We start from the raw sequence: 26,285 nt of genomic DNA, 5'->3' as shown, positions 1-26,285 counted from the left end.
TAGGGTTTACATGACCTAAGGCATGCCACAATGGAGTTTCTTGAATACAAGGTCAAGAAATTAGGGTTTCCTTTGTCACCGGATGAAAGGTCAAGCCACAAAGCACACTAGGATCACACCCTCCTTGAATATGGTTTCCATGAGCCATACCCCTCAAACAAGATCTTAGAATGAAACAAGATGCCCCACAAGAAAATCTCTAATATATGAACCCCAATTAGGGTTTTGATAGCCAAGAAAAGGCCCAAAGAACTATCATAAGGCACCCCTAACCAAATCATTAAGAAACTAGGGTTTGCATGCCCTTAGGGGTACCATGATGAAATCTTATTGAACCCATGCTACAATAGACCATGCAATTAGGGTTTCACATCCCCTATGCTCATATGAATAGCCAAGCCATACCTTTAAGCTTTTATCCACACACAAATCCTAGCCTTGCAATCCATTGAACTTTTAATCTAGGATATATGTTTGCAAATGTCAATATGAATGTATGATACACATGTAATTGGTATGTAAGTGTGCAGATGAATCTTAAGCCAAAGGTTGGATGAAATATGAAAAGAGGAGGGAAAATTTTAAGGTATGACAATATTCATATAATCACACCAATAAATTCATAATTTCATATTCTATCATCATCATAATCATCATCTCAAACCCTTAACATACAACAAACATAAAATTCAGCAACAATTCAAAATTCATCAGCAACAAATATCAATTGTTATAACCACAACAATTACAATCCATTCCTCATAATCATGGTCACAAATCAACAACAATCATAACATGGCATAAGACCAACCTAAGACGATAAGGACCCCTCACTACCATCTCATGATTAGACACCCTTATAGGAATAGTTCCTCTTACCTTAAAATTTTAAGCTCCAATCTCTTCTACAATGGTGGTCTTTTTCTTCCTCCTACTTTTTCCTCTTGTCGTAGCTCTCCCTTTTCCAATTCTTTCACGTACATTCCAAACTTTATGTTCTTTCCACACCTTCTTATAAGTATACCAACTAAATATCTTATTTTAAATTTATTTTTAAATCTTATTATTATTATCATTAGAATATTAAATCAAACTAAAAAAATTAAATACTCATATATATATATATATATATATATATATATATATATATATATATATATATATATATATATATATATATATATATATATATATATATATATATATATATATATATATATATATATATATATATATATATATATATATATATATACACACACACACACACACACAAGTTTCTAAATCATATCATTATGCCAACTAGTCAATAAAATAATAATAAAAGTAATATTATCTATATATTATTATTGATATTTTAAATAAATATTAACTTATTTATTGTTACTACTAAATTAATTTAATTAAATGTAATAGTAATATTATTAATCTCATTGGGTCCAACATCCTCTTACTTCTCGTTAATTATTACCACACCCCTCACTTAAAATTCTAATATTCTAGGGACACTACCCCATGCTCAAGACTCTCATACTACCTCAACCATTCAAAATAAATACAATACAATTAAATTATTCTATAGAATTAGATAATTCAAATGGGGTGTTACAACTCTCCCCCAGCAGCTCCTCCCCAGACAACTTTCACTAGAGAAATCTCCTTGCCCCTTAGCTTCTTCAACTCTCGATCCCAAATCCTCATAGGAAATACTTCTACCATAAGATTATCTCTCACTTGCACATCATCTATCTGAATCACATGAAACGGATCATGAATATATTTCTGAAGTTGCGACACATGGAACACTTCATGCAAATTCGAAAGATCGGGTGGCAAGGCCACTCTATAAGCCACAGTTCCAATTCTCTGAGAAATCTGATACGGACCGATAAACTTAGGAGTAAGATTCTTTAATTTTAGTGCAGGCTCAACACCAGTCACATGATTGACTCTTAGGAACACATGATTACCTTCCCTAAATTCCAAACATTTCCTCCTCTTATCATGGTAGCTTTTTTGTCTACTTTATGATGCTTTCATTTTATCTCGGATCAACTTCACCTTCTCAGTAATATACTAAACAATTTCCAGTTCAAGTACAACACTTTCACCAGATTCATACCAACACATAGGTGTCCTGCACCTCCGACCGTACAATGCTTCAAATGGCGCCATTCCAATGCTTGAATGAAAATTATTATTATTAGTGAACTCGATCAATTGAAGGTGACTATCCCAAATACCTCCTTGTTCGATTACACAAGCCCTCAACAAGTCCTCTATTGACTGAATAGTTCTTTCTGTCTGACTGTCAGTCTGCGGATGATTAGCAAAACTTAACCTCATCTTAGTACCCAAAGCTTCCTGCAAACTTCCCCAAACTTTGGATGTAAATTGTGGGTCTCTATCAAAAACTATACTCGGTGGGGCACCATGTAACTTCACGATTACCCTGATATAAAATCTCAGCCAACTTCTATAATAGGAAACTGATATTAATCGAAATAAAATGGGTTGATTTCGTCAGTCTATCAACACTCACCCATATTGCATCAAACCCTCTTGGATTATTTGAGAATCTGATCATGAAGTCCATCAAAATACTATCCCATTTCCACTCTGGAATATCCAATGGATGCATCAAACTTGAAGGTTTCTAGTGCTCTACCTTTGACTTCTGGCAAGTCAAACATGCATACACAAACTGTGCCACATCTCGCTTCATTCCTAGCCACCAAAACATTCTCTTGAGATCCTGATAAATTTTAGTAGCTCCAATATGAATACTAAGACTACTTCTATGACTTTCCTCTTAAATCATCTTCTTTAGCTCCGAATTTTTAGGCACACATACCTCGAAACCTTAACACTTCATGCTCATCCACTTTAAAGTCACTTTCTTCGTTTGGGTTCACTGAAGACAATAAATCTATCAACTTCACATCTAGCTTCTGATTCTCCCTAATTTTATTAAGGAATTCATTATTCACCTTCAATATACCCAGTGTCACACTTCCTGGTGTCAATTCACAAATCATATTCAAATCTCTAAACTTCTCAATGAGATCCAACTCTCTAATCATTAACCCCGACATATGTAGAGACTTTCGACTCAAAGCATCATCCACAATATTAGCTTTACATGGATGATAATTTAATCCAAAATTGTAGTCCTTCTGAAATTCCAACCATCTTTTTTGCCTCATATTCAACTCCTTTTGGTTAAGCAAATACTTTAAACTCTTATGTTTACTAAACACTTCGAATCTTGAACAATAAAGATAGTGCCACCAAATTTTCAACACAAATATTGTTATTGAAAACTCTAGATCACGAGTAGGATAGTTCCTCTCATGTACCCTCAGTTATCGTGAAGCATAAGCTACCACTTTACCATATTTCACCAACATGCCATCCAAACCTCTTTTAGAAGTGTCGCAGTATACTACAAATGGTTCATGAGTATTTGACAAGATTAAAACTGGAGTTATAGTCAACTTATTCTTTAACTCTCTGAAGCTCTTTTCATAATGAACATCCCACATATATGCCTGACCCTTTCGAGACAATTGATTTAACAGAACGGCTAAAATTTGAGAACCCTTCGATAAACCTGCGATAATAACCTGCCAACCCCAGGAAACTTCTTATCTCTGTAACCGATTTAGGAGCCTTCCATTGTAGCATTGTATCTACTTTGGATGGATCCACTGCAATGTTATTACCATAAATAACATGCCTGGGGAAACTCACCTCTTGCAACCAGAACTCACACTTTGATAACTTTACAAATAACTTATTCTCCTTTAACACATGTAATACAATCCTTAAATGTTCTGCATGTTCTTCATTTGATTTAGAATAAATCAGAATATCATTGATAAATACTACGAAAAACTGATCAAGATAAGGGTAAAAAATGTGATTCATATACTCCATAGACACACCAGGTGCATTCGACACTCCGAAAGGCATCACTGAATATTCGTAATTACCATATCAAGTTCTAGACGCCGTCTTCTGAATATCTTCATCCTTAACTCGGATCTGATGGTAACCTGGCCTCAAATCAATTTTTTTAAACACACAAGCTTATACCAGTTGGTCCATCGAATCTTTGATTCTCATAAGTGGATACTTATTATTAATCATCACTTTATTTAACTGCCGATAATCAACATATAGTCATATACTACCACCCTTATTTTTTACCAACAACGCTGGAGCTCCCCAATGTGACACACTTGGTCTGATAAATTTATTTTCAAGTAAGTCTCCCAAATGATTCTTCAGTTCTCCCAACTCTGATGTTGACATTCTATATGGTGCCATAGAAACAGATCTAGTACCAGGAACAAGACCAATAGCAAACTCCATCTCTCTCTCTCTCTCTCTTTCTCTCTTTCTCTCTCTCTCTCTCTCTCTCTCTCTCTCTCTCTCTCTCTCTCTCTCTCTCTCTCTCTCTCTCTCTCTCTCTCTCTCTCTCTCTCTCTCTCTCTCTCTCTCTCTCTCTCTCTCTTTCTCTCTCTCTAGCGGTAAATCTGAAATATCATCTGGAAACACCTCTGGAAATTCACATATCACTAGTAACCATTCAACTATTGTTTGACTCTCAACGGAAAAGGAAGCAAACATTGCAAACATTTTAGCTTCATCTTTCAACAACTCTTCCAATTGACTAGCGGATATGAGACTAGCTTCTTCTTCATCGTCTGGAGCAAAAAATCATACTGACTTGTTGTAGTAATTGATATGAACATGGTTGAATTCTAACCAGTTCATCCCCATAATGACATCAAGATCACTAAATGACAGACAAATTAAGTCCATACCAAAGTCTCTACCATAGATTGACATAGGATAATTCAAGGAAATTAAAGAAGTAGTCACTGACACATTAGTTGGAGTATGGATATCTAGTCTACTACTCAAAGTAGACACTACAAGACTCAATCTTTTCACACCATCAACAGAAATGAACGAGTGTGTCGCACAGTGTCAATAATGGTAATCAAAGGAATGTTGTGAATGTAACATGTACCTCGAATAACATGTTAGAACTGGTAGTCTGAGATCTTTCCAGTGCAAACACTTTCCCTTTAGACTGAGTTTTCTTTGGATTTTGACAGTCGGTGCTGATGTAATCAGGTTCCCCATAATTGTAACAAGTTGGCACATTAGTCTTGCAATTAGCATTAAGGTTTCCGAGCTTCCCACACTTGAAACACTTTTTTTCATCACTCTTGCATTCATTGGCGTGATGTCCTGCAACACCACACCTGTAGCATTTGATAAGAGCGGGATTCTCTCCCCCACTTGGCTTCTTACCCTCTGAAACCTTATGTTTCCCTTTGTCAACTGGAGCATTATACGGTTTTCCATAATTTAGTTATTTTCCCCTCTTCTCACTCGTACTTTTATAATTTGAAGATCGATCCATGTTGTCATCATCCTAAACTCTGCATTTGTTCACCAGTTTCGGAAACTGACGAATTTGTTGATAACCAATGCTCTGCTTGATCTCAGATGCAACTCATTCTCGAGTTTAATGCATTTAGAAGCCTATGCAGTTGCACCTTATAATATGGACAGAATTTCACAAGTTCCTTGAACCTGGTAGCATACTCAACAACAGTAGAATCCCTTGTTTTAGATCCAAAAACTCGATCTCTTTCTTCCCACACCATCTTCTAGAAAGTACCACTCTATAAATTCTACTTTGACTACAGTCCAAGTGATTTCATCTCCTGCAACCTCCAGCCTCTAACGCATATTGTCCCACCAATCATCAGCTTCCTCTGCCATCATATGCATACCAACTTGCACCTTCTCTACTTCAGTATACACCATTACCTTAAAAATCTTCTCAATGTCCTTCAGCCAAGCCTGCGCTCTATCTGGATCATTCCTGCTTTGAAGGTAGGTAGGTTATTCCTCTGGAACTTTCCCAAGTTGTGAAACTCATCATTCCATCCATTCTGGTTGTTCTGCACAGCTTGAGCCACTACTTGCAAAGTGGAAGCAATAGCATCATCATTTCTCTAAACCATATTCTAAACAACATCAATAAATAAGGATTAGAAGAAACTTCATTTAATCGTGTTCACACATCAGTATTACACTACTGACACACTATAACACCTGGTCAGACGGACCGACCTGCTTTGATACCACTATGTAACACCCTAGTTCTTGACTCAATAATTAATAAATAAAATATAATTCTATCCAAGTAGAATGTCACTTCACAATTAAAGAAGTCTGAATATTACTTCATTTAATCAAAAATATAGTCCAAACAGCATAATTAAACAAAAGTATGGCATACACAGCCTCAACAAATCATCCACGCCAAAAATAGTTTTATAATTACTTTAAATTAAAAGATACGCAACAGAATAACATAAAGAAAATAGCTCATTCCCTGGTGTTACGTATCAGAGAAACTTCACTAGTAGACTCGACCGATAGCAACATGAGGTACATCTCCAACTACTCAAGCACATGATTGTCTGTACTCTGAGGGAGCACAGACACAATGTTGAAAAGTATATTTCCGGAAAATATTTTAATATCGTATCCACAGAGATTGGTTGTTATCACCGGCGTTCTATAATTCAAATTGTTATAAGTTTAAAATGTAACCAAGTTGTTTTGTTTGAATAGTTATCTTTTGAGTAAAATGACACTAAGACAATAAAAATAGTTTTAATCAAATATAAAAGGCTTGGCAAGATTGGAGTTCACTATCCAAATTTCTTATGTTTCCTTAATGACAACTATATGGACTTAAAATTATTGATGATATTCAAGTATCCTCTCAATATCATTTATTTCTAAATGATATTGTGATAATTACTATATTAATGTTTACATGATTTCTCTACCTAACTATCAATATAGCAATATTTAATGTTTGATACAAAAGAAGAGTAGTGGATAAATCTATTTCTACAACTCATTCACTACTTGAAAGCATATTTTAAGTCAAGACTTGAATAATCTTTCTCAACAACAACTCAAATCTGAATATTCAAAATAGGGCAAAAATATCATTCATTACATCAATAACCTTCTGTCACATACAAGAGTCAAATGGAATACATAAACAAATAGAAATAGCTACTACCTCCAATTTTGACAAAATGGGGTTTAGCTCCTCATCATCATTTTTGACAGCAAAGTGAAATACCAAAGTAAACTCTGTTTTTCTTCTACAACTTATGAATCACCCTTCCTTTTTTTCCATTCTGTTTTTTAAAGAGTTCATCATTTCCTTAAATGTTCATTTTGGTCTAAAACTGAAAAGCACTCTAAAAATGATACAAAATTGTCACACTAAAGTTGGGTTGAAAACATAACAATTGGTCCAAACCAAATGCTTGTTATTTTGGCAAGGTTCGCGGCGCCAACCCTGGTCGCAGCGCGAACTGAAGCAATTTCAGCTTCTTTGCCTTGCAAGCTTCATTTAAACATTTCTCCCAAGTTTTGTTCTTCAAATGCTTCCAAATTTCCATTGAAACTTCTTCCAAATTATGCTTATGCACTCCAATGCTCTCTTGTCCAAAAACTCTACAAAACTAATAAATACGTGAAATATATACTCAAAACATAATCAATTAAACTTAATTGCATTTTTACTAAATTGTGAGGATACAAGTGTGTAATTAAATAAGAAAATGGTAAAAGGGACCAATAAAAATATATGAAAAGTAGTGTTAATTGGTCCCTAACAACTCTCCCCAACTTATCATTTTGTTTGTCCCTAAACAAAAGTTTTCACCAAAACAACCAAAGTAATGAAACAATAGATTGAAACAAGGATTAACCAAGGACATTCAAATGGTTCAAAAGTGTACGGCACTTTCTCAATCCACCTATCTCAATGCTAGACAAAACATGAATAAGAACAATGGTTGGGTGCAAATAACATACCAATAAATTCAAAGCAATACATGTCAAAATTGAATCAAACTTACACACACATCATAATAATGATGAATAAACATGAAGGTTTTCTTTCACTCATCCAAACAATTAAATCAACAACAACTCGAATCATGCGGTCATCAAAGCAAATACTAAATCATGTGAAAAATGAGAATTAAGAGGTATTTCAAAAGTTGTAATGTGGCTTGGGTTACAAGAAAGGATATGATTAAGAGAATTCAACAAAAATGTCTATCCTAAGGGAGCATTCCCATAAATTCAAACTCAACAACAATTTCCATTTTTTGAACCCAAACTTTCTTCTTTTCTTATTTTTCACATCCACACAACCATCAGCTTTCTCTTTGTTTTTTTCTTTCTTTTCTTTTTCTTTGCTCCATAATTTCAAAGGTGACTTATTTTTTTCTTGTTTCTTTTCACACTTTCACCTTTTCTAAAACATCACTTTTCCAAGTTTCTAATCAACTCTTCTAATTTACTTTCCCCAACTTTAGATTTCAAGACCAAATTTATTCAATAATGCTCCCTACTTAGACATAGGCGAAAGACAAAATTTGCAAACAAACTCGGTTGAAGGTTCAATTGAAACGAAAGAAATTAGGATTCATTTATTCACAAAATTTTCAATTGACTTTACATTTATCAATCAAATGAATCCTAAAACAAGTTTAAAGGGGGTTAACTAAGGATCACTCCTCACAAGGTTAGTTGATTCAAAACTTTTTTGGCCAAGTGGTTTTTCTCAATAACAAACAATGCCTCTATCATTTTCACAATTTTCACAAAAATAGATTAATGCATGATTTAGCATGATAAGAATGAATTGAAATAATGTTTGGTTTCCCGCATTTAGTGTACAACGGAAAGCTACCTCACAATTGGTTAAGTTCTAATTTGATTCAAAAATAGCATGTATTTCAAGGAATTTATGATATGGAATTTGCAACACACCATCAAACTACTCATGTTAAGTCTAGAAAGCGATAAAGTGTACCTTGAAATGTCGACACCAATTCTTATCATCACCACTTGAAGTGTCCTACGCTTCCTTCCTTGCAAGCATTACTTGGTTCCTTCGAGCTTAAATTAAGAATAAGAAAAATTAAACAAAAAAATAGGGCATACCAAAGTTCATTGCAACACGCAATTAAATCTCACAAAAGATCCATGCAATTAATAAACCAAAGTTTATGGTGAAACTAGAGCCACCAAAAGTACAATCATAATTAAACAAAAACAATAATAATAAAAAGCTCAAAATAAAAATATACTACTACTCAAACAAAATCCTCAATCTTCCTCATCATGCCCACCACCTACGGATCCAAGGACATCTTCCATCTCATCATCTTAGGTCGCACCACCACCTCCTGCACCCCCCATAAATGTTGGCCTGCCCTCAGGCCAATTAGAATAAGCAGCATACTCCGCCTGGGACGGAAAAGTGTGGGCTTCGGGTGCAAGAAAGGTATTCTGAAACTGCTGCTGCATAGCATCAAAAATGAATGATTGAGACCTCCTAGAAGCCTCAAAACTCTCACAGCAGTAGGTGGTGAATGCCATCTGATCAAATGTTAGCGTACTGCAGGCTCGGGGTCTAGAGGAAGAAGTGCTTGCTCCTTCAGCTCTGTCCATTTGGCTCTGGAAGAACCTATTCAAATAAGCATCATTAATTATACTGGTGATAGACAAGTGTACCTCATCCGGAATGGGTACATTTGCCTTTCGGCAAAGTCCCATAATCAGCCCCGGATATGTTAGAACACCGGCTTTCCTACCGAACTTGGTTCCACTAGTCACAACTTTGCGCATCTCCCCCGTAATGATGGATGTCACATCTACTAATTTACCAATCATGATGTAGTACAAGAGGCATCTGACATCCAATGAAGTGGCGGTGCTATGGCTCTGTGGTCGAATATTGTTCAATAGAAGCACCAAATAGGCCATTGCTTCCAAGTTCAAACTCTCCCTCTTCCACGACTTCGGGAATCCCTGATCATTCAAATCATATGTCCTTCCCTCAAGGCACAAATGAGCACTCACGGTAGGAAGGTCCCAATCATTGGCCATTTCTTTGGCACGGTACTCACAGCGCCCATTATCCGCCAAAATGAAAGGATTACCCAAATAGGCATTGATCGCGTCCCTACTGAAGGAAATGATCTTTCCCCTCACTCTTGTTTGGTAATGAAATGTCACTCCCTCCTCCAACTGAAGAGCATTGGCGTAGAATTCACGCATAATGTCATAGTTGATCTCTAGCTCCGGTTCACAAATTTTGTTCCACTTTCTTCTTTCAAAGTTTGCCACCAGCTTCCTATAAGTTCCACCCGGTGACAAACGAATGAATCTTTCCGGTTGAATGGTCCTTTTAATCAATTTTTCAAATTGTTCCTTGTGCTCATCACTAGTGAATCGTCGCACGGATCTTGAAGGACCGGAGCTCGTTGTTTTGGTACGTTTTGACATCTGTAATAAAATCAGAAACAACCACACAATAGCCATGAGTGAAGTTAGCATCGATAATTCAAAAAGAAATAAAACTGAAATTTTCTAGTTCGCGGCGCGATGGCCCGTTTGCAGCGTGAACCCTGCGAACCAGAAAATCTCAGCAGCCTCTAGGGTTCCTTCTGCTCAAAAAATTTATCAACAATGATACCACAAACCCTTACCCAATCCTAATTCGAATCCTCTCTAAACATGCAAGGTGATATTCAGCAATTAAATCATTATCTAACAAAACCTAGTTCACCTTAATGAGGAACAAAAAAGGAAAAGGAAGAGAGATTACACATACCTTTGTTAAGAAAAGGAGATTGACTTGATTCTTGTTAAAAAGTTTGGGATTTTTCAAATGGAGAGGGTTAATTTTGAATTTGGAAGTGGGATAGTGACAATGGTGAAGAGAATTGTGAAGTTGCAAAATATGGGGAAATAGAAATAACACAAAAACAGAACTTAAAAGGGACTGCCATGCTCAGTTCGTGGGGAGAACTTTGTTCGCGGCGCCAACGTGATTTTTCCATTCAGTTCGCGAGGCGAAGGCTGTTCGCGGGGCGAACTGAAGGAAGTTTTCTTCTTCTTTTTTAAATTGTTTGGGCATTGGACAGAACTCCTTTTTCACAAGAAAACCCAGAACAGAATAAAATTAACAACTGAATTGACAAAAATTTAAATGCAAACTTACAACGTTGGGTTGCCTCCCAATAAGCGCTTTGTTTAACATCGTTTTGAGCTCGACGGTTCAATGATCTTCACGGTCCGGTTAGGGAAATGACACAGACATCTCTATTCACTTCTCCACTGTGGTAGACTTTTAGTCTTTTCCCATTCACTGTCCAACTTTCCTGTGACTTTGGGTCCTCAACCACGATGGCTCCATAGTTTCGCACCTCCTTTACAACAAACGGTCCCGACCACTTGGGCTTTAGCTTACCGGGAAACAACTTCAATCTTGAATAAGAAGCATCATTTGTCCAACTTTGAACTCTTTGTGACGGACCTTTCCATCATGGTACGTTTTCACTTTCTCCTTGTACAGTTTATTTGAGTGGTAAGCAGTGTTCCGTGATTTCTCCAATTCATGGAGCTGTCCTTTTCTTTTCTCTCCAGCTAGAGTGGAGTCAAAGTTCAAGAATTTGAGAGCCCATAGTGCTCTATGCTCCATTTCCACCGGGAGATGACAAGTCTTCCCATAAACCATTTGAAATGGAGTTAGTCCAATAGGAGCTTTGTATGCGGTACGATACGCCCACAAAGCTTCATCCAATTTTGATGACCAATCTTTTCTTGAACTCGAAACCGTTTTTTCAAGGATCCTCTTCACTTCTCTATTAGAAACTTCCGTTTGACCATTCGCTTGTGGATGGTAAGGAGTAGTCACCTTATGCTTTACACCATAATGTTCTAAAACTTTTTCCAAAGGTGTATTGCAAAAATGTGATCCCCCATCGCTTATCAACACCCGAGGCACACCAAAACGTGAAAATATGTTTTTCTTTAAAAAAATTATCACCGTTTTGGAATCGGCCTTAGGTGAAGTGATTGCTTCCATCCATTTTGACACATAGTCAATGGCTACGAGGATATATTCATTAGAGAAGGAAGAGGGGAATGGGCCAACGAAATCAATGCCCCAACAATCAAAAACTTCTACTTCCAACATGTTGGTTAGAGGCATTTCATCCCGTTTGCCTATCCATCCACTTCGTTGGCATGTGTCACAACTCTTTGCGTGTTTATGTGCGTCTTTAAACAAAGACGGCCAATAAAAGCCCGCTTGGAGGACTTTAGTGGCTGTTCGCAAACCGCTATAATAACCTCCATACGGAGAGTTATGACAATGCCAAAGGATGTCTTTTGACTCTTCAAGTGTCACACACCTTCTTAAAATACTGTCCACACCCACTTTGAACAAATACGGATCATCCCACACATAGTACTTTGCATCCGCTAAGAATTTCTTTCTTTGATTACTAGTGAGGTCTTCCGGTGTCAAACCGGTTGCCTTATAATTAGCAAAATCGGCAAACCAAGGCCTCACTTGAATCGCATAAAGCTTTTCGTTCGGAAATTCTTCCCTTACTTCTTCTTCTTTATTTGTAATTTCCACATTAACCAAACGGGACAAATGATCCGCTACCAAGTTTTTGGAACCTTTTTTATCCCGGATTTCCAAATCAAATTCTTGTAATAACAAAATCCAACGAATTAATCTTTGTTTTGGAATCCGGCTTGGTTAGCAAATACTTGATTGTCGAGTGGTCGGTGTAAACTATAACTTTGGACCCGATCAAATAAGCTCTAAACTTTTCCAATGCATACACAATAGCTAGTAACTCCTTTTCGGTTGTCGCATAATTGACTTGCGCCTCATTTAAAACTTTACTAGCATAGTGGATGGCATGAAAAAAATTTGCTCTTCTTTGACCCAAAACCGCACCAACCGCATAATCGCTTGCATCACACATAAATTCAAAATCAAGTGTCCAATTTGGTGCAACGATTATGGGTGCGGTGACTAACTTTTCTTTCAACTCAAGGAATGCTTTTAGACACGACTCATCGAAAAGAAATTGCGTACCTTTGTTGAGCAAATTACTCAAGGGCTTTGCTATCTTTGAGAAGTCCTTGATGAATCTTCGATAAAATCTGGCATGTCCAAGAAAGCTTCTTATTCCTTTTATGTTTGTTGGAGGTGGTAACTTTTCAATGACTTCCACCTTTGCTCTATCAACTTCTAGCCCTTCGGAAGAGATTTTGTGACCAAGAACAACACCTTCGGTGACCATAAAATTGCATTTCTCCCAATTGAGCACTAAGTTTGTTTCCACACATCTTTCCAAAACCACATCAAGATTTTTCAAGCACAAATCAAAGGACGACCCATAAACGGAGAAGTCATCCATAAACACCTCAATGCATTCTTCGATCAAATTCGAGAATATTGCTTGCATACACCATTGAAATGTTGCCGGTGCATTACATAATCCAAAAGGCATTCTTCGGTAAGCAAAAATCCCGAAAGGACATGTAAAAGTCGTCTTCTCATGATCCTCCGGATTGACCGAAATTTGGTTGTAACCCGAATAACCATCCAAGAAACAATAGAATTTTTTGCCGGCCAACCTTTCCAACATTTAGTCCATGAAAGGTAGCGGGAAGTGATCTTTCCTTGTAGCTTGATTTAGCCTCCTATAGTCAATACACATCCTCCACCCGGTTACCGTTCTAGTTGGAATTAACTCATTTTTATCATTTTTGATAACCGTCATACCACCCTTTTTTGGAACTACTTGCATCGGACTCACCCATTCACTATCGGAGATAGGATAAATCATTTCGGCTTCCAAGAGTTTGACAACTTCTTTTCTCACCACTTCTTTCATTGATGGGTTTAAGCGCCTTTGAGGTTGTGCAACGGGTTTGAAATTTTCTTCCATCATGATCTTATGCATACAATAGGCCGTACTAATACCCTTTAAATCGGATAATACCCACCCTATTGCACCTTCATTCTTTTTCAGCACTTGTATCAATTTATGCTCCTCTTTTATGGACAAGGTATTGCTAATGATCACCGGTTTAGTATAATCATCACCAAGGAACACATATTTCAAGTGTGAAGGTAGCATTTTCAACTCTAATTTTGGCTCTTCCACTTTATTTTTCACATCCAAGTCTTCATTTGTCTCCTCATGATAAGCAATCTCTCCACAATATTCCAATTCATGCAAAATTGCTTCAATCTCTTTTTCTTCATTTTCAGTTAAAACATTGTAAGCTCCGATAAAAGATCTCTCTAATGGATTAGAAACATGAACTTGGTTTTCAACCTCCACTATTTCCTCCTCGGTGGCATCGATTCGGAAAGAATCATGCTTGTCATTAGGATGCTTCATGGCCTCAAAAAGATTGAAAGTTACCTCTTCATCTTGCACTCTTACTTTCATGAGTCCATCATCAATGCCAATCATCATTCAGGATGTTTTCATGAATGGTCTTCCAAGAATTAAAGGAACATCACGATCCTCATCCATGTCCACTATCACAAAATCTACCGGAAATAAGAATTTGTCCACCTTCACTAGCATATCTCGAGCAACTCCATATGGTGAAGTGGTAGACTTATCGGCTAGTTGTAAAGTCATCCTTGTAGATTTAATCTCAACATTCCCCAATCTTTTAACAATGGATAAGGGGATTAAATTGATGCCAGATCCCAAGTTGATCAAACCATTTCCAATGTAAGTGCCTCCAATGGTTACCGGTAAAACAACTCGGCCCGGATCGGATTCCTTCCTTGGGAGAGTTTTTTGGATTATGGCGCTACAACGTGCATCAAGCAAGATTGTCTCGTCTTCCACATATCTCCTTTTCTTTGTGAGAATATCCTTCATGAACTTTGCATATCTTGGCATTTTCTCTAATGCGTCGGCAAATGGAATATTTATTTGAAGTTGCTTAAATATATCCATAAACCGTGCATAGTGTCTAGCATTATCCTTCTTTGATGGTGCGTGCGGATAAGGTAGATGTTGAGTTGGAATGGCACTCACTCCTTTGTCTCCTTTTTTCTTCTTTCTTGGCTCTGCTTCTTTCTTCTCATCCACTTCACCCTCCTGTTCTGCTGATCCCTTTTATTTCTGCTCTTTTCGCGGCGCGAAAGGTGATCGCGACGCGAATTGAACAGTTTCTGTCTCTTTCTCCTTTTCACACTCCACGTCCTCATTTTCAGGTATAACATCCATATCATTCTCTAATGTAATCTCCTCACTTTTTCCACTTGTCAACTCTTTACCGCTTCTAGTACCAATTGCTTTACAATACTCCTTTGGATTGGTTTGAGTGTTAGCGGAAAAGGAAGAGCCCGCGTGTTGTTCCGACAATTGCTTCGTAAGTTGGCCTACTTGATTCTCTAAATTTTTGATAGTTGCCTCGTTACTCTTTTGGTTTGCCATGGAGGCTTGCATGAATTGTGTGATAGTGTCTTCTAGCTTTGAACTTCCGCCTTGCGATTGTTGTCCTTGAGAATTTGGATGTTGATAAGGACTTTGTTGCTGAAAATTTTGGTTGTTGAACCTTGATGGTTAATAGCCTTGATTGTTCCTTTGATATGAGTTGTTGTGGGGTGGAGGTTGCCTTTGATAACCTTGATTTTGGTTGTTCACATAACTCACTTCTTCTAATGGAGGACAATAACTGGTTGGATGATCTCCTTGACATAGTTCACAACATGCTACTTGATGTCTAGCTTGAGATCCTTGAATTTCCTTCATTTGTTGTGGAAGTTTGGACATTTGTTGAGTGAGAAACTCCACTTGTTGAGAAAGTAGCTTGTTTTGGGCAAGAATAGCATAATTGGTGTTTGATTCAAGAACTCCCGGTTTCCTTTGTGAAGGACTACGATCATGTTGACTTTGACGATCATTGAGTGCCATCCGGTAAATAATGACTTTCGCCTTTTCCGCATTCTTTGACATAAGAAAGCCACCCGCGGTAGCATCCAAAAGTGTCTTGTGAGTTTATTGGAGCCCATTTAGAAAAATATGGATTTGAGTGAGTTCATCAAAACCATGGCCTTTGCATTTTCTCAACATTGACTTGAATCTTTCCCAAGCCTCATTTAGAGACTCGTTGCTCCCTTGAGTGAATACCGCAATAGCCGTTTTGGCTTCCATGAATCGGGATTGAGGAAAATATCTTTCTAGAAACTTTTCTTCTAATAAATTCCAATCCGTCATCACTCTTGGTGCTTGATCAAGATACCACTCTTTTGCCTTTCCCACTAAGGAGTGTGGGAACATTCTCTTGAATAATGCTTCTTCACCCGCTTCCTCTATTCCCATAGAACCCGCAATCTCATAGAATTTGATGAGATGGGTATACGGATCTTCATGGTCCATTCCGGTGAATGGATTTACATAAAGGAGTTGTAGGATTCCGGTCTTCATCTCCGTGTTCCTTCCACCGCGAGCAAATTGGGAATTCCGCCTTGGACTATTAGCGGACATTTCGGTAGGAGTTTCATCCGCCATGTTTCCTTCACAAGTTTCTACACCCACTTCTTCGATTTGAACAAGTGAATAAGTAGATACCTCTTCTCTCTGGTTCCTCTCTTCGGCTAGTTTCCTTCTTCTTCGTGTTTTGCTATTGAGCTTTCGAAGTGTTCTTTCAATTTCGGGATCGAATTGAAATTGCTCCTCGATAGCCTTTCCTCGCATGCAGTAGAATCTGCAAAACTAACAAACCAAGTGAAACACAAGAGTGATAGTAATAAAAAAAAACTTAGAACAATAAATTATTGCAATGCTTGTAATATCGAACACCAATCCCCGGCAACGGCGCCAATTTGTTGAAAAGTATATTTCCAGCAAATATTTTAATATTGTATCCATAGAGATTGGTTGTTATTACCGCCGTTCTATAATTCAAATTGTTATAAGTTTAAAATGTAACCAAGTTATTTTGTTTGAATAGTTATCTTTTGAGTAAAATGACACTAAGACAATAAAAATAGTTTTAATCAAGTATAAAAGGCTTGGCAAGATTGGAGTTCACTATCCAAATTTCTTATGTTTCCTTAATGACAACTATATGGACTTAAAATTATTGATGATATTCAAGTATCCTCTTAATATCATTTATTTCTAAATGATATTGTGATAATTACTATATTAATAGTTAAATAATTCTCTACCTAACTATCAATATAGCAATCTTTAATGTTTGATACAAAAGAAGAGTAGTGTATAAATCTATTTCTACAACTCATTCACTACTTGAAAGCATATTTTAAGTCAAGACTTGAATAATCTTTCTCAACAACAACTCAAATCTGAATATTCAAAATAGGGCAAAAATATCATTCATTACATCAATAACCTTTTGTCACATGCAAGAGTCAAATGGAATACATAAACAAATAGGAATAGCTACTACCTCCAATCTTGACAAAGTGGGGTTTAGCTCCTCATCATCATTTTTTACAGCAAAGTGAAATACCAAAGTAAACTCTGTTTTTCTTCTACAACTTATGAATCACCCTTCCTTTTTTTCCATTCTGTTTTTTAAAGAGTTCATCATTTCCTTAAATGTTCATTTTGGTCTAAAACTGAAAAGCACTCTAAAAATGATACAAAACTGTCACACTAAAGTTGGGTTAAAAACAGAACAATTGGCCCAAACCAAATGCTTGCTGTTTTCGCAAGGTTCGCGGCGCCAACCCTGGTCGCGGTGCGAACTGAAGCAATTTCAGCTTCTTTGCCTTACAAGCTTCATTTAAACATTTCTCCCAAATTTTGTTCTTCAAATGCTTCCAAATTGCCATTGAAAGTTCTTCCAAATTATTCTTATACACTCCAATGCTCTCTTGTTCAAAAACTCTACAAAACTAATAAATACGTGAAATATCTACTCAAAACATAATCAATTAAACTTAATTGCATTTTTACTAAATTGTGAGGATAAAAGTGTGTAATTCAATAAGAAAATGGTAAAAGGGATCAATAAAAATATATGAAAAGTAGTGCTAATTGGTCCGTAACACACAACAAATAAAAAAAGGGTGAGAAATTGTTCATATAATAAATTGTGTATAATAATTAAGAGAGTAGTATCTATACACACAAATCACATTCATTCACAATCACATTCTCACCATAACAAATGCGTAAGCACAACATAATTACAATGCAATGAGGCCCGACAATATTACATGATGCATATGGTACCAATTCTCATCAATGGTTCATCATACGAACCTGGATCCCCCTTCGGAATCCCGAACTCCCCCTTCTCAGTTTCGGATAAGTCTTTCATCCCCCTTTGGACCTATAACTTATCTCATTCAACATATCAACAATGAATTCATGGCATGGTAATAATGCAATTAACATAATAATTATAATAATATTTAGTGATCCACAATCTACCACACAAATTCAACCATGCATAATGTAATCCACCCTTCTGGGCTACCATCAATATAATCAAACAAACCCTTCAATCATTCACAACACATCAAATAATTTGTCAATACGGATATCGTCCATATTCGTCACATCATACACTTTTTTCCCACCTACTACCGACCTCTGAGAAAATCGTTAGAAATATTTTACCCCTTGAACAAAGTTATAACTCTCTGTTTCAGATATCCAGTGTTTCAAACTCCATCCCAAAATAATTTACGGGTTGAAAGTTATGATCAAAATCGTGCAGGAATGCGTTACAAAAAAGTTGTTGTTTTTCTGAAATTTTCAGCATGATTTTTATCTTCTTCAACCCTAAAACGTCCATGAAACCATCATCAAAAATATTATATCACTGAAAAAAGCTATATCCTTCTATTTCATCTACCAAACACTTCAAACTTCGTCTCAAAATGATTTACGAGTTGAAAGTTATGATCAAAATATTGCAAAGAGGCGTTACTAAAAAGTGGTTATTTTTTTGAAATTTCCAACATGATTTTCATCTTCTCCAACCCCAAAACGTCCATGAAATCATTACCAAAAATACTTCATGGTTTTAAACTCAATCATAAATATACCAATATAAATCACTATTTATATTCTATAATCACACCAATAAATTCATAATTTCATATCATACCATCGTTATAATCATCATCTCAAACCCTTAACCTACAACAAACGTAAAATTCAGAAAAAATTCAAAATTCACCATCAAAAGATATGAATTGTTATAGCCACAACAATTATAATTTATTCCTCACAATTATGATCAAAAATCAACAACAATCATAACATGGCACATAAGACCAACCTAAGAGGGTAAGGACCTATCACTACCATCTCATGAATAGACACCCTTATTAGGCAAACTATCCAATAAAATAAAGATAAAAGCAATATTATCTCTATATTATTATTTTTATTTTAAATAAATATTAACTTATTTATTATTACTACTAAATTAATTTAATTAAATATAATAGTAATACTATTAATCTCATTGTATCCAACACCCCCTTACTTCTCGTTAATTACTACCACACCCCTCACTTAAAATTCTAATATTCTAGGGACACTACCCCATACCCAAGGCCTCCCTACTACCTCGATCATTCAAAACACATACAATATAATTAAATTATTCTATAGATTTTGATCATTAAAATGGGGTGTTACAGTATGTGCTGAAAGATGGACGTTGAATCTGGATATGCATTTCCAAACAAAGTTAAGTGTAGTTCAGATGTGCATATTCAAATTATACTATTGGTATGAATTTTAACATTATTAATTTGTTATTTGTTGTAATAGATTTTGGTGTAAACCCTATAGGCCAATACTTTTGGTACTTGTATCGAATTATTTATTAATAATAAAAGGTTTTTTCTTTATTATGTTTGTTTAATAAAGTCCCTAGAATAACTAGTCCGTTTAATGTATCAAGTGTGACTTAATCATGAGATCTCATTAAACATAAGGACATTGTTCTTAAAGTATCTGTAGTCGAGCTTTGTTCTGAAGTGGGATAACCTTAAAGCATTAAGACTATTATGTATATAGATTGATGATCACATCTCATGGGTCATGGATAAGGAGTTATCAAGTCTTAAACATAGGTATGAATATTAGGAGTAATATTTATACTGGATTGACCCACTATGAGAATACTACATAGAATATTATGCAAAGTGTCATAAGTTATTCTCATGGTGATAGTGGTGTATACCACCATTCGACTTGGAACCACTATGGACCCTAGATGTAGAGTCGAGTGTTTTATTATTGATCAAACATTGTGCGTAACTGGATGACTATAAAGATAGTTGATGGGTGTAACACCTCAAAATTTGCCCTCTTCTCTTGGGACTAGCTTAACATATTGCATATCATTTTTTAGGTCATTAGTCATTGCATCTTGGCATATCATGTGGCAACATCAATCAAGTCATCCTCCAAGTCTTGGTCAGAAGATAAGAGGTTGAGATTCAAGCTGAGGGTTTTCATTGGACTGATCACTAGCCATCTGAGGGTTGTGCATCAATTAGGGTTTCATGGTTCCTCAAGGAGATTGAGCTTCATCTTGGTAGAAATGGTACATCATCATCATCATGGTTTTGTCATCACCAGGAGATTCCTTATGCTTGATCAGATATCTTGGGATTAGGGTTTTGACCTCTGGTCAATCCTAATCATCTGCATTGTGCCAATCAGGACTTGGCAAGGAGATGAGGTTTTCAAGGGATATGGGGATCATCATGTGGTTATATTGAGCTTATGAAAGCTAGGGTTTCATGGTTGAGCCATTTCATCAGGAGTTTGAAGCTCAAGTTGATCAGTACACAACCAATTCATCTATCAGTCAGAAAAGTCAACTGTGCTTGAATTGATGGATTTGGAGGTGGGAGAGGGCAAGAGACACTTCATTCATGTCCAAACAAGTTTCATTTGACATTTCAAACATCAAGAATGAAGAAAATAAAGTCAGATGGAAACTTTCCAAAAATAGAAAGTGACTTGTAATTGAAAACTGCCAAAAATGGAAAGTTTTGCACCTCAAAATTACGTGTCCAAAAATGCTTCAAATGAAATTTTTTTCAACATGAAAGTTGTAGATCTTTCTCTCACCTTTCCAAAAAGTCCAAGAACACTCATTTCTCATGTGTGGTTGGCAAGTTATGATCAAATCATTTTCCAAAAATGTTGAAATTCAAAAGGTGCTATAACTTTTGAATGGAAAGGCAAAATTGGGTGATTCTTTTTTGAGCAAACCACATTTGACATGTACTATCACATTGCATCATCACATTTCATCAAAAATCATCATAGCAAAAGTCCATTTTTCAAGTGTTCATTTTAAAAATTGGTGGGAAAAAAGGTGATTTTCAAAAATACATGTGATTTCCATACAAAACCTTTTCCAACACGTCATAAACATCAAATATGACTTGCTCCAACTGGTTTTGTACTGTTGCATTGGCTGAATTAGAAAAGGGCATTTTGGCCAATTATGCATAAACCTCATTTTGCTAATTCACTTCCAATTTGCCTAATTGTGATTAACACTTGGATTAAGACATGGTATAAGATGATAATCATAACAGAAAATAATAATCACATTTCATTTCTCAGATCTAACAAACTTCTCATCCAAAATTCTCTCAATTCTCTCAAATCTTCTCAAAACTTTTTCTGATTTTTCCTCAAATTTCTTGATTGTTCTTGCTTGCTTCTTGTTCTAACATTCATATGCAAGCATTGTTGTGTTGAATTGCAGCGAAATTGTGCATAATCCAGGCCAAAGTTGCAGCTGTTGAAGCAAGTTCACTCACATGGCAGTTGGAAATCCAAGGAGAATCGTGCATTGCTGAGCCATTTCTTTGCATCCCTACACCTTCTTCATCCCTGTAGAAGTACTGTTTCACATTTTCAGACCTCAAGAAGCTCAATTACAGTTCTGCATAATCAACAAGGTGAAAATTCGATGATCCTAATTCCTGAAATAATGATATGGATCTTGTAGGTCTTAGTGTGTAGATCATGCAGAACTTTAGATCTTGAATTTCCATGTTGATTTGAGTGAGTTATTGCGATTTGAATTTTGCTATGCTAAACTGTTTTGGCTCGATCCATGAAGTATGCTTAGAATTAGGTTGAATGCTTGTTGGATTCATGATGTGTGTGGAACGCTGGTCGTTTTGGTATGCGGCACGATAATTTCTGGAACATTTTGTTCATATGCATGATGAACATGATGAGTTCATGAAGAACGTTAGGTTTTTGTGTTCCCAGGCCTGTTTGATCTTTCTCCCCGTGTTTTGCATGCGCGTTTGTGTTTATTTCACATGCATTCGTCCACATGTCCGTTTCTGGTTGGTGGCTGCGTTTCTTTAATGAAACGCAGCGTTTGGCTGTGGCGGTAACATTCAAATCTTCTCAGTATTTACAAAACTGCCACTGCGTTCATTTTAATTCATTTAATTATGGAATATTTATTTCATTTCATCACCAAACTTCAAAAATTCACAATTACTTCATGGATGATCCAATTTGAGTGAGGATTTTTGTGTTCATCTCCAAATTCTCTCTAGTTTTTTTTAGGTATGATAATCAAAGTTTTGCCTGATTGATTTTTGACTTTGCCTAATGCCTTTGATCATGTATGCTTCATGTATATGTTTTACCATTTCCTTCATGAAATAATGATGCCTTATCCGAAATGTGTGAAATTTTACATGCATGTTCTTGACTCTTTCCTGGTGATTTTGATGTATAGTTTGATAATTTTGAGTTTCTGGATTGATAGATATGATGTGATCAAGTTGAGTGTGACAATGTGTGTCACACTATGTTATGTCCACTTCTTGAATTTTGTTTCCATGCTTATTGAATTCCATTTGCCCTGAATTTTTGCATGTGATTCCATCTGTATGTTAGGTTTAACCATGATTTTTTGTAGGATTTGTTGATCCATTTCCTATTTGATTGGGATTTTTGTTTGCTGTTTAGTCATTTTTAGGTTTTTTCTTGAGTGATCAACTTACATGCCTTATGAAATTCCCATGCCTTATCACATGAAGCTGAAACTTTGTGGATTTATTCTTAACATGTTTAATTTCATTTTGGCTTTGGTGTGATTCATTTATCTTATGCCATTTCTGTTTTACACTTGCCTAAAGTTGACACATGATTTGTGGCCTTATTTGAAGTTGTATTTGCATACCATGACTTCATGATTTTAATTTCCCTACTTCCACTTGTCCAAATAGCATGAAATTTGATATGCTACTCATTCAATATGTTCTGTTTAGGCTTGAATTTTTGTGGAATTTATTGAGCTGTTTTGATATTGATTTGATTGTGATCATTCTGTTTGCTCTAATGTGTTTCCAAAGTGCATAGTTTGGCATGTTTTGTATATGAAATGGATTTGGTGCATAGTTTTGATGTGAAACCAATTGGATTCTATTCTTGTTTGATAAATCTTGATTTTGGATAATTTTCACTTGCTGTTTTGGATTTTTCACCTCCTTTTGACCCTAGGCTTGTCCTAGTGGTCTTGTATCTCATGTTTGAGTTTGCTTTTCAGGTTAGGAAGCAAATGCTTTAAGGAGATTAATGCAAGTTGATTGAGTTTGGTTGATTGTTATGAACTAACTTGTTCTATTTTGTAGGATGCTTAGCTCACTTGCTTTGGACTTGTGCTTTGCACATGTGATTGATTGTGTTGACTGTTGATTCTTATCTTGTCTGTTTTGACTCTGTGATTGGTATACTGACTGTATTTGATTGATTTCAGGTACTTTAGTCGCTAATAGTTCTTTGAGAACTTGCTGTGCTGCTGCTTGGTTGTATAAACCAATTGAGGTAGACTCTCTTGTCTCCATGTAGTCTGGAAGACCTGGCTTGTTATTTAGCCAGGCAACTGTCTGAAGTCCTCCTTAAGAGGCGATGTTTGTGATTGTTTAACTTTGTCCCCAAGCAGGAAAAGACCTTGATTAAGGCAATTGGCAGAACCCAAGGGATGTGCAATCCATCCCCTGCTATTCTTGTTGAGTCGTCCCTCTGCTCACACCACTGTGTTGATGCATTGGGACATTAACCCAAGATCCATGTACAGTTGTACAGTTGAGTCAGAGTCACGAGTGTAGAAGGGTTCCCACTTTCTGAATCCACACTCCTTTGTCTGAAGCTCTCCCTGGCCAGGGATAAGAGCTGTGAGGCACACCCCTCACTTCCATTTCATCTGGCTTCACCCTGACTCTCAATGTCAGGGTTAAGAGCTAATATCACCTGACACAATTGTGTTGCTTTTGCAACTTAACCCTTGATTGAGCCCACCTTGTCTGGATATAGTGTGTGCTAATTGCGAATGCTTGCTTTGTTTTGATTATGCTTGCATGTTTTGCTTTGCCTATTTAGGATTAGCTTGCTGCCTGTGCAAGTTAGGATAGAAACCATAACATAGGGCAATGATGCATGATAACATCTAGGCTCGAGTACAGCTCCCTAGTAGTGTGTCTCCCTTTGTATCTGGTTAGAATTTCTTTCCCTGTGAGGGGAACTACGTCGCCGTGATCCTCATACCAGATGAGGTACGTAGGCAGGAGACCGTGCGAGGTCTCTCCGGGCACTTTTTTTCTTTTTGTGTGTGTTTGCTTGACAGCTGCTAGGCTCGAGTTCCCGACTCCTTAGTAGCTTGTTGTTTGTTTCTTCTTGTGTGTCAGGATATGGATGTAAGCCCAGCGATTGGCTGTCCGTATCCTGAGTGTGTTTGTTTGGTTCGGAAGCCGATGTAAGTCCAGCAATTGGCGTTCGGGTTCCATGTTTGCCTTTTTGTGTGTGTTTTGTTCGGCGTGCGTGAGCAGAACTACGGCAGCTCTGATTCTCGTTCCAGACGAGATACGTAGGCATAGGATGCGATGTCCTAGAGAGCCCTCTCCCCTCTTCCTCCTCCTGTGTTGTATGTGTGTGTGATGTTTGTTTTAGTAACCTTAACCTATCTTTTAGAGTGTGGATCCCGTCGAGTACGACGGATGCGTAGGGGTGCTAACACCTTCCCTTCGCATAACCGACTCCCTTACCCTTTCTCTCTGGTCGCGAGACCATGCTTTTCCCAGGTTTACTCTGAGCATTTCCTTTCCCTCTTTGGGATAAATAACGCACGGTGGCGGCTCTGTGTTGTTTTTGTTTCAGCCCGCCGGTTGTTTTTCGCGGATGCGACAATGGGTACTCCACGAAGAATGCTAAGGGACATGACTGACCTAGATGGAATTTTCCCATTCTGCGTAACAGGATAAATGTCTAAGGATCCAATATTGAACTAGACAAGGATGACACAGTCTATGCCTTGTGTTCAATATAGACATAAGGGCAAAAAGGGTAATTATACACACAAGTATTATCACAAAAGGATTTTTCATATCACATGACATTTTCGTGTCTTGAGTAGCAGTGATGTGTTGCTAGATATTGTTCACTATTTATTATGTTAAATACGCGATTTAATATAATTTTCAATGTCGCGAAAACCTACACGATCACACACAAAAGGACGGATTGATGAGAGATATAATAAATAAGGAACACCGTAAGGTATGATGCACTTAAGTGAATTGTAGAACATCGTAAGGTACGGTGCACTTAAGTAGAATAGTGGTAAGGTACCACGCGCTTAAGTGATTTTTGGTATATCATAAGATATGGGTAACATACACTTGAGTGGGATTTTTAGCTTGTAGCCCACACAAGTGGTTCTATAAATAGAACCCTTGTGTAAAAGCATTTCATTAGATGAAATTTAGCATATATATATATATATATATATATATATATATATATATATATATATATATATATATATATATATATATATATATATATATATATATATATATATATATATATATATATTTAGCATATATATATATATATATATATATATATATATATATATATATATATATCACTTAAAGCTTTCATTCATAGCAGCTAGCACTGAGACTAAAGGAATTCGTTCGTGTGGACTGAGTAGAGGCGTTGTCACCATTCAACGCTCATGATCACTCCTAAGATTTGCATCAAAGGTTTCAATCACCACAAGAGGTAACGATTTCTATCACTGATCATGCCCATTTGTAAGGATCATTAAAGAAGAATTTTTTTAATTTCCATTGCATTTTGGATCGCAATTCTCCTTCAGTGGTATCAGAGCCACTTATGAAACCATGTATCTGATAGGGGTTTATTTTCTGTATTTTCTGTATTAATACGATTAAAAGACATAATAAATTAAATAATAAACGAGTAATTAAAGTTGGCATCATGTGTGTACAATTTGGATGATTGATGTTGACT

General features: G+C 36.4%; 1 protein-coding gene across 1 annotated transcript; it reads right to left on the bottom strand.

Annotated features, from left to right (window-relative positions):
• Positions 1-2,076: 2,076 nt before the first annotated feature.
• Positions 2,077-3,206, bottom strand: LOC127080660 (uncharacterized). The gene is made up of 3 exons (XM_051020970.1): positions 2,855-3,206; positions 2,647-2,755; positions 2,077-2,452 (listed from the first exon to the last, which is right to left on the bottom strand). Exons 1-3 carry the CDS (start codon positions 3,204-3,206, stop codon positions 2,077-2,079), a joined length of 837 nt encoding a protein of 278 aa, XP_050876927.1.
• Positions 3,207-26,285: the final 23,079 nt, after the last annotated feature.

Source organism: Lathyrus oleraceus, chromosome 5, assembly GCF_024323335.1.
Source record: "Lathyrus oleraceus cultivar Zhongwan6 chromosome 5, CAAS_Psat_ZW6_1.0, whole genome shotgun sequence".
Classification (NCBI taxonomy): Eukaryota; Viridiplantae; Streptophyta; class Magnoliopsida; order Fabales; family Fabaceae; genus Lathyrus; species Lathyrus oleraceus.
This window is presented reverse-complemented; position numbering and strand designations above follow the sequence as displayed.